Source organism: Wolffia australiana, chromosome 10 (genome assembly GCF_029677425.1).
Source record: "Wolffia australiana isolate 7733 chromosome 10, ASM2967742v1".
Taxonomy (NCBI): Eukaryota; Viridiplantae; Streptophyta; class Magnoliopsida; order Alismatales; family Araceae; genus Wolffia; species Wolffia australiana.
In genome coordinates this window covers 10,484,363-10,498,306 of record NC_135844.1, presented here as the reverse complement: position 1 = coordinate 10,498,306, position 13,944 = coordinate 10,484,363, and the positions used below count along the sequence as shown (strand labels likewise).

Sequence of the window (13,944 nt, the reverse complement as noted above, 5' to 3'; positions counted from 1 at the left end):
TTTTACATAGTATTTAACCTCATTTCATTGAAGAAATTTTTTTACAGGGCCTAATTTTTTTTGGAGTTTTTCCATATTTTTATATAATTTTCTGACTAATATTTAGTCAAGAAATGATTTTTACAAATTGAAAAGAATATATTTTATTTATCTATTATTTAAAATATGTTTTTTTATTATTTATGGCTTCCACGTCATTCGCCCGAAAATTTGAGCAAATGATTGGGAGCACCATAACGAACAAATCATTGGCTCAAATGATTTGATCGCGTCGATTCGCCACGTGCATTGATTGCAAGCGACAATCAACACTTGTGCATTTATAATATATGATTATTACTTCTTTGTTAGCCGCATGGATTTAATACATGCGGAACCGACACACGTGCAATTATTAAAAAAAATTTTAAGAAAGCCTTTTCGCATAATAATGATTAGGGAGATCGATGGCCACGTGCATCAACTGCACGCGGAAATCGATTCCGCATTTATATATATTAATAGATTCCTCGTACGTGGATCGAGTAGCCGCGTGCATTAAATGCACACGACAATCGATTCCATGTACATTAAAAATATGGTAAGTTTACCTCCTTTGTCTTTTTCTGATTTTGTTTAAATAACGAAAACATGAGGGCAACGTGGCTTATTTTTAGCCATTCAAAGGGAGCATCAATTATATAATGATTGCGCGCTGCGGACACGGACAACGACATGCCAGAACGTGATCCAAGAAGGGGGAAAACGAGAAAAAATGTGGCAACTAATCAGAAAATGCCATTTCCTAGCTTCTTGGAGGAGAGATAAATTAATCCAACGGCTAGGATTAATCCTCAATAAAACGAGGATATCTTGAGATCTAGCGGTCTGATTGAGCTGAAATTTTGAGGGCATATTTTTCCTTTTCCCTCTACAATATTGACGATCTTTAAATAGAGATCTAGAAAAAGGCAAATTTTACTTTTTGAAGCTCTCCCCAAGGATTTGGCCAGGAAGGACATAGGAGTTACTTTGGAAGTCGACAGATCTTGATTCTGCATTCAATGTTGTAAGTTTCTGATTTTTATTTTGAACTTCTTCTTCAGAGATACTAAAACGCCTTGGCATGGGCAAAATGTACATACCCTAGAAGTTATTTTGAATGAAATTAGCATTGCAATTTGAGTCTGATTCGAGATTTGATTTTTAATCTTTAGTTTTAAATAGATTTGGAACAATTCTGCATTTTTAGATTTTTAAGTTAACGTCAGATTTTGCCTTTTCCCCAAATTCTTCAATTTCTCTCTCTAGGTTAATTCGTCTATTTCTCTCTCTATATTTCAAAATTTATTGTTTGGAAATTTAATTTAATATATAAAAAACCTGAATATAAAATTTCACCCAAAAATTCGTCCATCTTGAAGTCCAATTTTAAAACCCCTTTCTTGATTATTAAATTCCCAATTTTAATTCATAAAAGTTGTCTTAAAATTTTATATTAATTGGGAAATTAATAATTTGAATTAATTTGATCTTATAATTAAAATTATCCTATCTTGAGCTTTTTGACCAAAAATATTTAAAATCAAATTTAAGTTTTTACTTAATTTTGATTAATTAAAAACATCATTAAGTATAATTAAGGTCTATTAATTGCAGAATTAATTTATTAAAAATTGGATTAAATTCTTGGTTGCTGCCTCCCTGTGATTCGACCCCTTGCTTGCTCTATACTCCGTATTTAGTGATTAAGGGTATTTATAAATTTTATTGTAGAAGTCTAAATACTCAATCAACGACGTATTTACACACCATTTTTAGGCTTATCAGAGAACAGGAGAGAGAGAGAGAGCGTGCAAAAGAGAGAACAGGAGAGAGAGAGAGCGTGCAAGAGAGAGAACAGGAGAGAGAGAGAGAGAGCGTGCAAAAGAGAGAACACGAGAGAGAGAGAGAGCATGCAAGAGAGAGAACAGGAGAGAGAGAGAGCGTGGGAGAGCGAGAACAGGAGAGAGAGAGAGAGCGTGGGAGAGCGAGAACAGGAGAGAGAGAGAGAGAGATAGAGAGCCTGCGAGAGAGAGAGAGAGAACGAGAGAGCAAGAACGTGTGAGAGAGAGAGAACGCGAGAGCAAGAGCGTGAGAGAGAGAGAGAACGAGAGAGCAAGAGCATGAGAGAGAGAGAGAGAACGGGAGAGAGAGAGCATGTGTGAGAGAGAGAGAACGGGAGAGCGAGAGCATGTGAGAGAGAGAGCATGAGAGAGCGAGAACGGGAGAGAGAGAAAGCGTGAGAGAGCGAGAACAAGAGAGAGAGACAACGAGAGAGTAAGAGCGTGAGAGAGAGAGAGCATGGGACAGAGAGAGAGAGACAATCAGAGAGCAAGAGTGTGAGAGAGAGAGAGAGCATGGGAGAGAGAGAGAGAGACAACGAGAGAGCAAGAGCGTGAGAGAGAGAGAGAGAGAGAACAGGAGAGAGAGAGAGCGTGAGAGAGAGAGAGAGAGCGTGTGAGAATGGGCATGAGAGAGAGAGAGAACAGGAGAGAGAGCATGTGAGAAAGAGCATGAGGGAGAAAGTGAGAGACAGAGGGAGAGAGAAAGCGAGGGAGCCAGAGGGAGAGAGAGGGGGGGGGGCGCAACCAGGCAGTGGTGGGGGAGAGGGGAACACGATCGGTGGGGGAAGGGAAAGTAGTGATGATATTTTTTATTATTTTTTAATTTGGTCCTAGTCTGGATTGACCATCGGACCAGATCCGACCTGACCAACCAGTCCACCCTAAAATGGTGGACTGGCGGTCCCGGTTTGGTCTTGTCCGACCGGTCTCCGGTCCAAAATGTCAAAGCCTAAATACATCCAATGGCGTAGTGAAGTGAATTATTATGAGATCATAATATAACAATCACTAGTTTTTAAACATGCATTATAAACTTTCCTATTCAATGCATTATAAACTTTCCCTTATAATTATCCTGATAGAATAGCATATGTGATCCTATGAGCATTAGCGTGGAGACACTATGGACAAATGGTGGGTGCTCTTTGGAGAAAGAGTTTACTATATTGATCCATATGAATCCATGAATGATATTATACTTAAACATCAATCATATTGATTCATGTCATGTTGTATAAGGGATCCGTTGACCCGAGACACCAAGGACATCTTGTGAATGGACGACTATGTTTTGACAATGACTTATGAGTCTCTAATCATGGGATTCAAACATGTTTTAGCTCGGATATAGAAAGAAGTCTACGGAGATGATTGTGTGGTCAAGATGAGATCATTCACCCTCGGTATAAGAGGAGATTGATTCAAGGAAGACGGTAGAAGATGTTCTCCAATGATCCCCGGTATGCATCACTATTAACCAAATGACATATTAGCGTTTGAACCTCAGAAGATATTTAGTCTTTTAACTCTCTTATGGAACCGCACTGTCCAACGACTGCGCAACCACCCAACACCCCAGATCATTACCATCCTTAGAAGACCGAGACCGGGCTAGATAAGCCGAAGAAACTATAAGTTTCAAAAAAAGAACTTATAATTATTGAAACTTACCACTGAATTTCATGTTTGTATACTAATAATGAAGCCCCCAAGATTGAATTATTTGAAAGCTAGGGTTGATTTAGGGATTCATCCAGCCTGAAGAAACGTGGGAGAATCTGGTCCGTCTGTTCATATAAATTTTTAAATGTGACAAAAAAATACAAACTTGTATTGCTTTATATTGAATTTGAATGTTTGATAAATACTGTTCTTCGAAATAGAATTAGGGTTTTGAGCGAGCTCGGAGAAACTTGCAATTGCTGCGGCGAGAATGGCGAAATCGCTGAGATCGAAGATGCAGAGGAGATTACGGACTCTGCGTCGCGATCTCGCGCAGCCCTTCTACGACAAGAAAGATGCGGCGAAGATTGCCGCGCAGGAAGCTGCTCTGGAGGCTCCCAAGTTGCCCGTTCCCCAGTACAAGAAACCGGCCCAAGATGAAGGAGACGAGATTGGCTCAGAGATTACAACGACCCAAGTCTCTGGGAACGCGATGGGTATAAGTGATTTTGTTCTGTTTGCTTAATTCTTTGCTTGATTTCCATTTTTTGGTTTGTCCCAACGATGGGTATGAACGTTATTGATTTTTTGTGGATTAATCAGGCGTGTTACTCTATGTTGTGTTGTTTTCAGCAGTTTCTCTGGAATTTTGTGAATGTTGAAGCGTTCTTGAGTCTGGGTGATCTCAAGGCGGCGGACATTTTTTGCGTTTGATGCTCATCTTTGGAATTTTTCTCAATTTCTAGGACATTGCCCTTGGTTAAGAATTGAGAGAACTCACGTTCTTCGTCTTCTTTTTCTAATTTTCGTTTTATGTTTCTAATCACCCTGTCGAAGATTATGCGGTGCCTTCAACTTTTATTTTCTGTTTTTTCCCCCCAATTGTGCGCCAAAGAATACATTAGTTACTTTCATCTGTTGATTTCTTATTTTCTCTCTTCTTCTTAGAAAACTTGGGTTGATGTTCATCCGACTGAATAAAAATCATTTTATATGTATCTCAATGTGTGCAGTACAGTAAATATCAATTTTATCATTTTCGGTGCAACTTATGTTTATTATGGAAATAATTATGATTCTCCTTATTCTCTATACTTTGCCATATCTAGGGTTCTACATCAAAGATGACGATGACAAACGTTATCATCATCATAATCACCATTATCATCATCTGGTTTCCAGAGCCATCATCTTCATTCGTGGTTTCAAGCTGAGCAAGAGCATTTAATCATGCCATAATTATCATCATCATCCATCATGTTGTAGTTGCCATCATCATGGCTCCAAGCCACACGTAGATGACGAACTCATCATCAAAAAGAGTTAGCTTTCACTTTAACAGTTTTATCTTATTTTATTCTCTTTTTTTAAGCAGACGTTGAGATGACTGAAGGTGTTGTGCCCAAGAAATCATCATTCTTGAAGGCAAGAGGTGGTATTGGGAAGAACTCAAGAAAGAAGCAGAAGGGGAAGCGAGGGAAGGGCAAGTACAAGAAGAAGTATGATTTTTGAATAGCTCTATTTCCAATTGTAAGTTTTCCGTTCTTTTAATTGGTATATACAACTTGTTAACTTTGAGAGGCTAAGTTTTAAATCGGCTTTTTGTTACGCTCCAAAAAAGTCTTGATTTTCATTATGGTTTGGAGGTGATGATTTTCAATATTTGTTTGGAAAAACAAGGAGAGAGTGTTATTCATCTGATTTATTAGAATTTTCTCCAGGGTCAGCTTTTCTGTTTAAGTTGGACATCCCAAATAATTCTTATGATGATGAAGCATTGGAGTTCACTTAATTAAGTTGATTTCAATATTTTTGAATTTTTGCTGCAGTCACATTAATTAGCCATTCGAAGTAGCCAAATTCTGCAAAAGATATTCATTCATATTAATTGCTTTCAATAATTCATCTTTTCGATAGAAAAATGAAGAGTAGAGATCCTCGTCAGAATATATAATTCATACATCGTTATTTGAAAATTAGAAGAAAGTACTGAAATGTGAAGTGGTAATCTTGTTCTCTCCCATAAAGTGAGAATTTTCTGAACTCAAAATTTTATATTTTGGTGTAAAATATCTTTCAAAAAGAAATATAATTCTATGAAAACCATTGACAAGTGAATCTGTGAAAATTCATACAATTGAGATTATCTTCATAGGAATTAATACCAAGAAAGCCCTTATTCTGTTGGAAAATTTAACTCATGTAACATGAATTGATTGTCATTCATCATGGATACTTATCCATCATAAAGGAACTCACATTGATCAAAATCTGCAACTAAAACCCTAATCCGAATGAAGCCTCAAGTGTAAAAAACAACAAAAGCGCAGAAGACGGTACAAGTTGAACATCATTGGCCTACTTAGCTTGATCTTCAGGTCAAGGCAGCAACAGGTGTCTGAGAGTCCACAGACTTCAACACCTCCTCTCCCATCCTCTTACACCCAACCAAGGTCTGCAGAGAGAACTATAATTAGAAAGTTTTAATTCATATTTTTGCAATGACCCAATTTTGAAAGTAATTCCAAATAGAAAATTAGTTAAAGTTATCAAAATATACAGGACACAAACTCATAAAAAATTTATTGACATTTAGAGAAACGTTTATTGACATAAACAACAATTAAATCGTGGGTCAATATCACTGATTCTATTTCACCTAAGATAAAGATGCCCGTAGAACCGTCAATGCTGCTGTAATTTCCTTTTTTTAAATATAATCCTGTTGTAATTTCATTACGAAATTCATAAAAAACTTTCTGAATACGCCGGACACATGATCATAAAAGCCCCATTAGAATTTGGAATTAAATGAGATTATTGTGCAAGGCCAAAAAAACACATCAAGTTGATGTGAACCGCAAATAATAAAATTTGATTCAAAACTCTCTGAATTTCGTCAATGCTGCTGTAATTTCCTTTTTTTAAAATATAATCCTGTTGTAATTTCATTACGAAATTCATAAAAAACTTTCTGAATACGCCGGACACATGATCATAAAAGCCCCATTAGAATTTGGAATTAAATGAGATTATTGTGCAAGGCCAAAAAAACACATCAAGTTGATGTGAACCGCAAATAATTAAATTTGATTCAAAACTCTCTGAAATGATCACTCTATGAAATTTGCATAAAGAAGCACATAGCCCCACCAATGAAATTACTGGGCAAATTATCATTATACAATGACCGGGTCATGTTTAAGGTCCCAAACAGTTTCTACACCAAACCAAAGTTATGAAAATCTGCCAAAAAGATGTTCAATAAGTATGCCAATGAAAGGTCTATTTTTGAAGTATGAGGAAAACAATCACAAGAGACATTGAATCATGAGCATGTTTGAAATAATCTAGGAGACTAATTGCTGAAGGACAACATTAATAATAGAAAATAGAAACTAACCGTTGCAACGTTTTGGATGTAATAATTGCAATGAGATAAAAACAATTACAAAAGGCATTCAACATGTTTGAAACCAAAACTGCTTGATTGCATCTTGCAGAATAATTAAGGAAAACACTACTACCAGGAAACAGAAAGTAGCCATTACGAAGCTATGAATGTAATAATAACGTGCACGGTTTCATAAGAATAAATAAATCATGTGGCAAATCTGTAACTAGCTGCACAAAAAACCTGAAAATAACTAACTATTTCCCTTCATGCGCCCATAGAGAACTACTTTGGGCTTCCAGAATATAGGAAAAATAACTAAAGGTTAAAGATATAATTCTTAACTAAAATTAAAATAACATGAAACAAAGTTTATAAATTAAAATTTTAATTCAGGCTGATAACTTGACTTACCAATCCAGCAGCGAAAATGTCTCCAGTACGATACCCTCTTTCGAGAGTATCAAGCACGGCACTCTCAATCCTTTTTGCCGCGCTCTCCTCTCCTAGACCATACTTCAACAGCATTGCAGCACTAAGAACTGTGGCTAATGGATTTGCCTTATCCTGGAAAATAATAAAAAAAAACAAAACACTCAAAGATGAAAAATATGTAAAGAAATCCAAAAGCCTTTTTTTTTTGTGAACTATCCAAAAGCCTGTCTTTCATTTCCCTCTTCTGAATTTCAGGCAGTTACCTGTCCAGCAATGTCAGGAGCAGAGCCATGGATGGGTTCAAATAAACCAGGGCCCTGCATAAAAATTCATCTAAGATGTCATTTATCATTATCATCATCATCATCATTGCCATTAATAAATAACGAAGACTAAGATGCCTCGTCATCATTATCATCTTCATAATTCTGGGCGCCGCAAGATGAGTAGAGAGAGCAAGAGAGAAAATATATGAATAAAATTTCTTTTTTTTGAAGAAAATGAATAAATAATGTTTGCCATCATCATTGTCATCCATGAAGACAGGCGAGTGATGAAATGAAAGAGTTTTCACCGTCATCTTAACAACAATTTTTTTTTTTTTGAAACAAATGACAAAGAGGACTCATCAAATGACAAAGATGACAAGGACGAAGACAATTCGTCATTTACTCTTGTTGTCATCATCTTTAGCTGCGGACGAGTGACGATGACAATGAATTGCCATCACCACCATCAACATGATGTCAGACGAATGAGAAGACCGATGAGAACTTGTCATCTTTATCTAATCCTAGTCCTGAACTCCGAAAATAAGGGGCTCAAATAGGAAAATTTTCTTTTTTTTTCAAATGGGAGAGAAATTCTCTGCAATTACCGAATGTCCGAGGCTGGCAGAAGGCAGCATTCCAATACTTCCCGTGATCATGGAAGCCTCATCAGACAATATGTCGCCAAATATGTTGTTCGTCACAATAGTATCAAACTGCCATACAATATGCCTCTTTGATGTTAATTGGATTGCCAAATATATCAAATATAATTCAAAAACATGACTTCCAAGCTAAATCATGGCGCAGAAAAGGGGATCAGGTATGAGATAGAACCTGTTTAGGGTTCCGAATTAGTTGCATTGCCGCATTATCCACATACATATGTGAGAGCTCCACGTCAGGAAATTTGGATGCCATCAATGTTACCCTTCTTCGCCAAAGGATAGAAGCCTGAAAAAGGGAATGCAGGCATTCAGTTCTGAGAGAGCATTTTTTCAATGTTCTGAGAGGCATTCATTTTTTCAACAAGTCTAGGGTTTCCAGTCCCAACAAGGATTTTTACTGTCAGCATGTGCAGATTATTTGCCCTTAACCTTGTGTTTCGTTATTTCAAAAAATGGAAGTAAAGTACATAATTAAATTTATCGTCTTCTTATTAAGTATTACGATTTGATAAAATCCTCGGCGTTCCTATCGAGGAAAGGCTTTTTCTGAGGGGAAGAGAGAAACCTGTACTGCAATTACATCTTTTAATCGAATTTTGTTTACTTATCTCCATATGCCAAATTCCCAGGACACCGGCATTCCTGCCGCCCTGCTATTCTATTTTCTTCCTGATCTTCCTTCTCTAACTCACTTACACAAGAACCTGAGCAGATAGAGGGGCCAACATATCCAGGGTAGAGGGAGGGATCCATCCAGAAGAGAAGCCAGCTGAAGATCAGGGAAGGCGATTACAGGGAAACAAGGGATGGAGTTACGATTCTTATGTTGAACTATGAAATGTGTACTCTGATACGATCTTGTACCCCCAAGGGATCTTAGGCATTTTAGCCACTTGGGGCACTTTAGTCATCTCATGTTTCGGGTAGATTGTTTCATTTTCTTATAAATATGTGTAGCCCTCCCTTGAGGCGGCAGTCAAGATTTAAGGTATGATTGGCCTCTTGGCTCACTATCTCGATCCTCCATGTCTTGGTCCCGTCCCATTGACCGTCCAACGATCCCCGTCCCCCGTGATCGTCTCACCAGATCTTCAGCCGGCTCGTCCCTGGTCAATCCTGACCTCCTCTGTTTGACCCCTCCTATCATTCCCGTTTCGACCCTCCTACCCCGGGAACTTCTACCTTCCCTCGCCCTATATTCCCCTCCTGATTCGAGCCTTGATCAAGGTTCGTATCATACTCTTAATTCTTATTTTCTAAAGGCAGTGTGGCAGGAAGAATCCGCTGCCTAAGAAGCAAAGGACTGCTGAACTTTCAAGGTAAGAAGGAACCGAGACAAGGTAATGTTGTTAAGCTGGATGAATTCAAATTTTACTTTCTCAAATGTGGCAAAAATATGACATCTATTATATGTCTCACTCTTTCAAAAGAAAACTTCTCAGTCATCATCATCACCATCTTCCTGATCATTTGTCTGCTGCTTAAATGAACGGCGATGGTGATGATGAGTGAACATCACCATCATCATGGTGCAAACGAATGATTAGGGCTATTGATATTTAAAGGGTAAGCTACCCTAACAATAAAAGACCAAAATGCCCATATCCCGCTGAAGTTACAGAAATACTACAATCAGGGGCTGTGGATCGCAGCAGATCATTGATGACATTAATATCCATTGATTGGCTGCTATGAAGTTAACCGACACCAAAAAACATCATATCAAAACACAACCCTCCTAGCTTTATTTTATAAAAAAATGAGGATTGAATCGAAATAATAAGGTTTGTATAAAACTAGAATTCAGAAAACGACTGTCTGTTCTCTGGAGAAGTACCTCCAACACGTTAGCTTTGTCAACGGAACAAAGCTTACCGTTGCGCTTTCTTGCTGTTTCAAATGCAATTCGCGCGATTCGATCAACCTGATCAGCCATTGTAGTAGAAAACCACGCAAAATTACATCCATGATTGATCAGTCCGTCACCAAAAGAAGTCAGAAGGACAAATTACTACCTCAGATGCAGAGTACACTTCCGTGTTGAAGCCAGTCTCTTCGCCACTTTCATTGGTCCCAAAGCCCCTTGGCTGACCAAAGTAGATTCCTGTAGTAACCAGATGATAGAAAATATTTTTAAAGTAACATTAGAAATTAATGTTATGCTATTCAGAAGAAAATTAGCTGGGTGAGCACCTCCAGTTAATTCTCTCACAACCATAATATCAACTCCTTCGGCAATTTCCCTCTTCAGGGTCGAGGCATCAACTAGCTGCAGGAAAAGTTGATCCCTTCCTCAGAATTTGAAGGAAAAAAATATAAATTTGTGCTTATAATCAAGAAAAACGTTAGATTTCTGTTCGAAACAAATTGCATAGATTTTTCAAATAGATGAAAATAATGGATGTCAGCTCCAAAACTTAAAAAGAAAACATTCAAAGAGACACCTAAGCGCAGAGTGAGGGAATGAATGACAAAAAAACTTTGGGGGAAGATATATGATCACGTTGCCAAGGAAAAATCAATGAAATAAATAAAATGATAGTATAGTATCCAAACGAGTCAATGTTTTCATCGTACAGCACCAAAAAAGGGCCCAGAACTCCATTAAGGAATCAAATACCTTTTCCGGGTAGCCTTTTGAAGTGGATAAAACGCACGTAAGATGTTTACTATTTTAATTTGGATGTTGTAGAAGGATATCTCAGATCCATTTGCAGAAATTAAGACAATTTTAATTGATTAAGATCACAAAGGACCACTCCCTCCGTTTTTATTCAAAATAAAATTACTCGAAAGCCATTCAAAGAAAACTAATCCAATTTTCAACATAAAATCGACCGTGATAGTGAACTCATATTCAGTGGCCATCTAAGTCGATGAGATGTTGGCATTTTAATTTTTCAGACCTAATTCAGAGAATATTTAAGATTACTGATCGCGATAAAGACAAATAAGGGTCAACCCCATCGTTTCTTCATCGAAATAGAAGAATTAAAATTTATCCAATTTGCTTCGGACAATGGACAGTACGAGAGGAAAATAGCATGAATCCAAAACAAGAATCAAGAAGATAATGAGCTCATCTTTAGTGGTCATTTGCCGTGGCATTTCAATTTTGATGTCGCTGGGGAATATTTAAACCCATTTTGCAGAAATTGCAGAATCTACGAACAAACAATTGTAATTGAGCAAGAGAAAAACCTGGGGAAACACAGATGCTGGTCTCAAATTAGCAAACACTCCAAGTCCCGCCCGGAGCTGAAGCAAACCCGTCTCAGGCTTCAGATTCTTCTCATTCGAATCCCATTTATACCTAAAATTCTCAATAAATTAATCACGAAAAACAAAGATTTGAGAAAAAAAAAACGCTTACCCTCCAATTGCACCAAGAAGAACAGCGTCAGAATCCCTTGCCGCGGAAAGGGTTTCCTCCGGAAGCGGAACCCCAACAGCATCCAAAGCCGCGCCACCCATGGGCACCTCTCTGAACTTGAAATCAATCCCTTCAAACCGAAGAAAAAAAAACCCATCAAAAACAGCAAAATTTCGATGTCAGAAGACGGCAAACGACGGGGAATTTACCTTCGCGGGATCCGACGAGAGAAAGAACATCTCTTGCGACGGAGACGACTTCCGGGCCGATGCCGTCTCCAGGAATCAGCGTGATTTTGTAGCTGCGACGAGAAGGGGTTGATGAGCATCGGATTCGAAGCGGGAGGCGAGATTTGTGGGAGGATTGAGAGGATCGGAGGGTACAGAGGTTGGGCTTGAGCTGGAAGGAAGAGGCTGCCATTCTACCCAGTTGGGGAAGAGAGAGTGAGGAGAGGAAGAATGATGAGGTTCGCGGTAAGGGAGGGGAGAAGGGGTTTTGTTTGCACTGCAGCCCTGCTATAAGTTTGAGTAGATGGGAGCTGCAATTTTGGCCCATTTCCTATTTATCTTTCTCTCTATCAATCTCTCTCTCTATGTATCTATCTCTCTTTCCATACATATATATAAATATGTTAGTGAGAGACTAGCTACTATGGGCTAATGGGCCCTATTCTATAAGCTGGAAAGCGGCGATGGATGAGGAGATGCAGTCTCTCCTCAAGAACCACACGTGGGACGTCGTTCCACTTCCCCATGGCAAGAGGGCTGTGGACTGCAAGTGGATCCACGCCAAGAAGCATCATGCGGACGGGACTCTCGAACGCCTCAAGTCTCGGCTTGTGGCTCGGGGGTTCACTCAGTCCTATGGCGTAGACTACTTCGAGACGTTCTCACCAGTGGCGAAGATGGAGACTGTCCGTCTTCTTTTGGCTCTTGCGGCCCATTTCCACTGGACCATCCGCCAATTTGACGTCAAGAATGCCTTCTTGCATGGCGATCTGACGGAAGAGGTGTACATGCAGCAGCCGCCAAGCTATTCTCTCGGCCGCCCCGGTCACGTGTGCCGCCTGCGGAAGTCTCTCTATGGACTCAAGCAGTCTCCGCGCATGTGGTTTGGGCGGTTCTCCTCCGTTCTGAAGACCGAAGGGTACACTCAGAGTAATGGAGATGCCTCCCTCTTCTTCCGTCACAGCCCAACCGGGATCTCCATTCTTGCCGTGTACGTCGATGACATCCTCATCACGGGGTCTGACGCTGCTGAAGCTGTCCGCCTGAGCGCCGCCTTGGCTAAGGAGTTTGAGATCAAGGCCCTCGGCCTTCTTCGCTACTTCCTTGGTCTCGAGGTGGCCTACTCTCCTCGTGGGATCTTCGTCTCACAGCAGAAATACACCGTCGACTTACTAGCACTGACTGGGATGACCGATTGTGCACCGGTGAGCACTCCCATTGATCCCAACATCAAGTTGGGCAAAGGGGAGGATTCTGTGGCAATTCCCACCGGTATCAGCAACTAGTGGGGAAACTCCTCTACTTGACGCACACTCGGCCTGACATCGCCTTCGCCGTCAACTTGCTCAGTCAGTTTATGCATTCTCCCCAGGAGGTTCACCGTTAGGCCGCCCACCGGGTTCTTGCGTACCTGAAGGGCTGCCCCGGCAAGGGCCTGCTCTTCCTCGCCCGATCGACCGGACCGTCCAAAGTATACACTGATGCTGACTTCGCCGGTTCCGTTGTGGATCATCGATCTACCACGGGCTACTGCACGTTTGTTTTTGGCAGTCTTGTCAGCTGGAAAAGCAGCAAGCAGGACAAAGTGTCTCGTTCTAGTGCCGAAGCCAAGTACCGCGCACTCGCCGATGGGGCCTCCGAGGGCCAGTGGATCTATGGCATCCTTCACGATCTCCGCGTGGAGTACGCCGGCCCGATTCACTTCTACTGTGACAACAAGTCGACAATCGCGTTGGCCAAGAACCCTGGACAACAGGGACGTATCAAGCACATGGAGCGCAACTGCTACTTCTTCAAGGAGCGAGTCGACGAAGGGATCTTTGACCTTGATTTTGTTGCCTCCGCCTACCAGGCAACGTACGTCCTCACTAAGGGCCTCTCCCGCCCACTTCTTCAACGTGCCGTCTCCAAGCTCGGTATGGAAGATATCCATACTTCGCTTGCGGGGGGGTGTTAGTGAGAGACTAGCTACTATGGGCTAATGGGCCCTATTCTATAAGCCCATTAGCCCAACTATCATTCTCTCCCTCCTAGGGTATACATACCCTTCT

At 40.1% G+C, this 13,944-nt stretch overlaps 2 protein-coding genes across 2 annotated transcripts; one reads left to right on the top strand and one right to left on the bottom strand.

Moving 5' to 3' along the window:
* Positions 1-3,733: 3,733 nt before the first annotated feature.
* LOC144708400 (uncharacterized) lies at positions 3,734-5,253 on the top strand. The gene is made up of 2 exons (XM_078581700.1): positions 3,734-4,024; positions 4,903-5,253. The coding sequence occupies exons 1-2, from the start codon at positions 3,799-3,801 to the stop codon at positions 5,037-5,039; spliced, it is 363 nt and encodes a 120-aa protein (XP_078437826.1). The 5' UTR covers positions 3,734-3,798; the 3' UTR covers positions 5,040-5,253.
* A 472-nt stretch (positions 5,254-5,725) lies between these two features.
* LOC144708399 (3-isopropylmalate dehydrogenase 2, chloroplastic-like) lies at positions 5,726-12,177 on the bottom strand. Its single transcript, XM_078581699.1, has 11 exons — positions 11,876-12,177; positions 11,667-11,796; positions 11,495-11,606; positions 10,487-10,562; positions 10,309-10,397; positions 10,131-10,217; positions 8,463-8,579; positions 8,234-8,341; positions 7,620-7,673; positions 7,336-7,488; positions 5,726-5,982 (listed from the first exon to the last, which is right to left on the bottom strand). Exons 1-11 carry the CDS (start codon positions 12,084-12,086, stop codon positions 5,902-5,904), a joined length of 1,218 nt encoding a protein of 405 aa, XP_078437825.1. The 5' UTR covers positions 12,087-12,177; the 3' UTR covers positions 5,726-5,901.
* Positions 12,178-13,944: the final 1,767 nt, after the last annotated feature.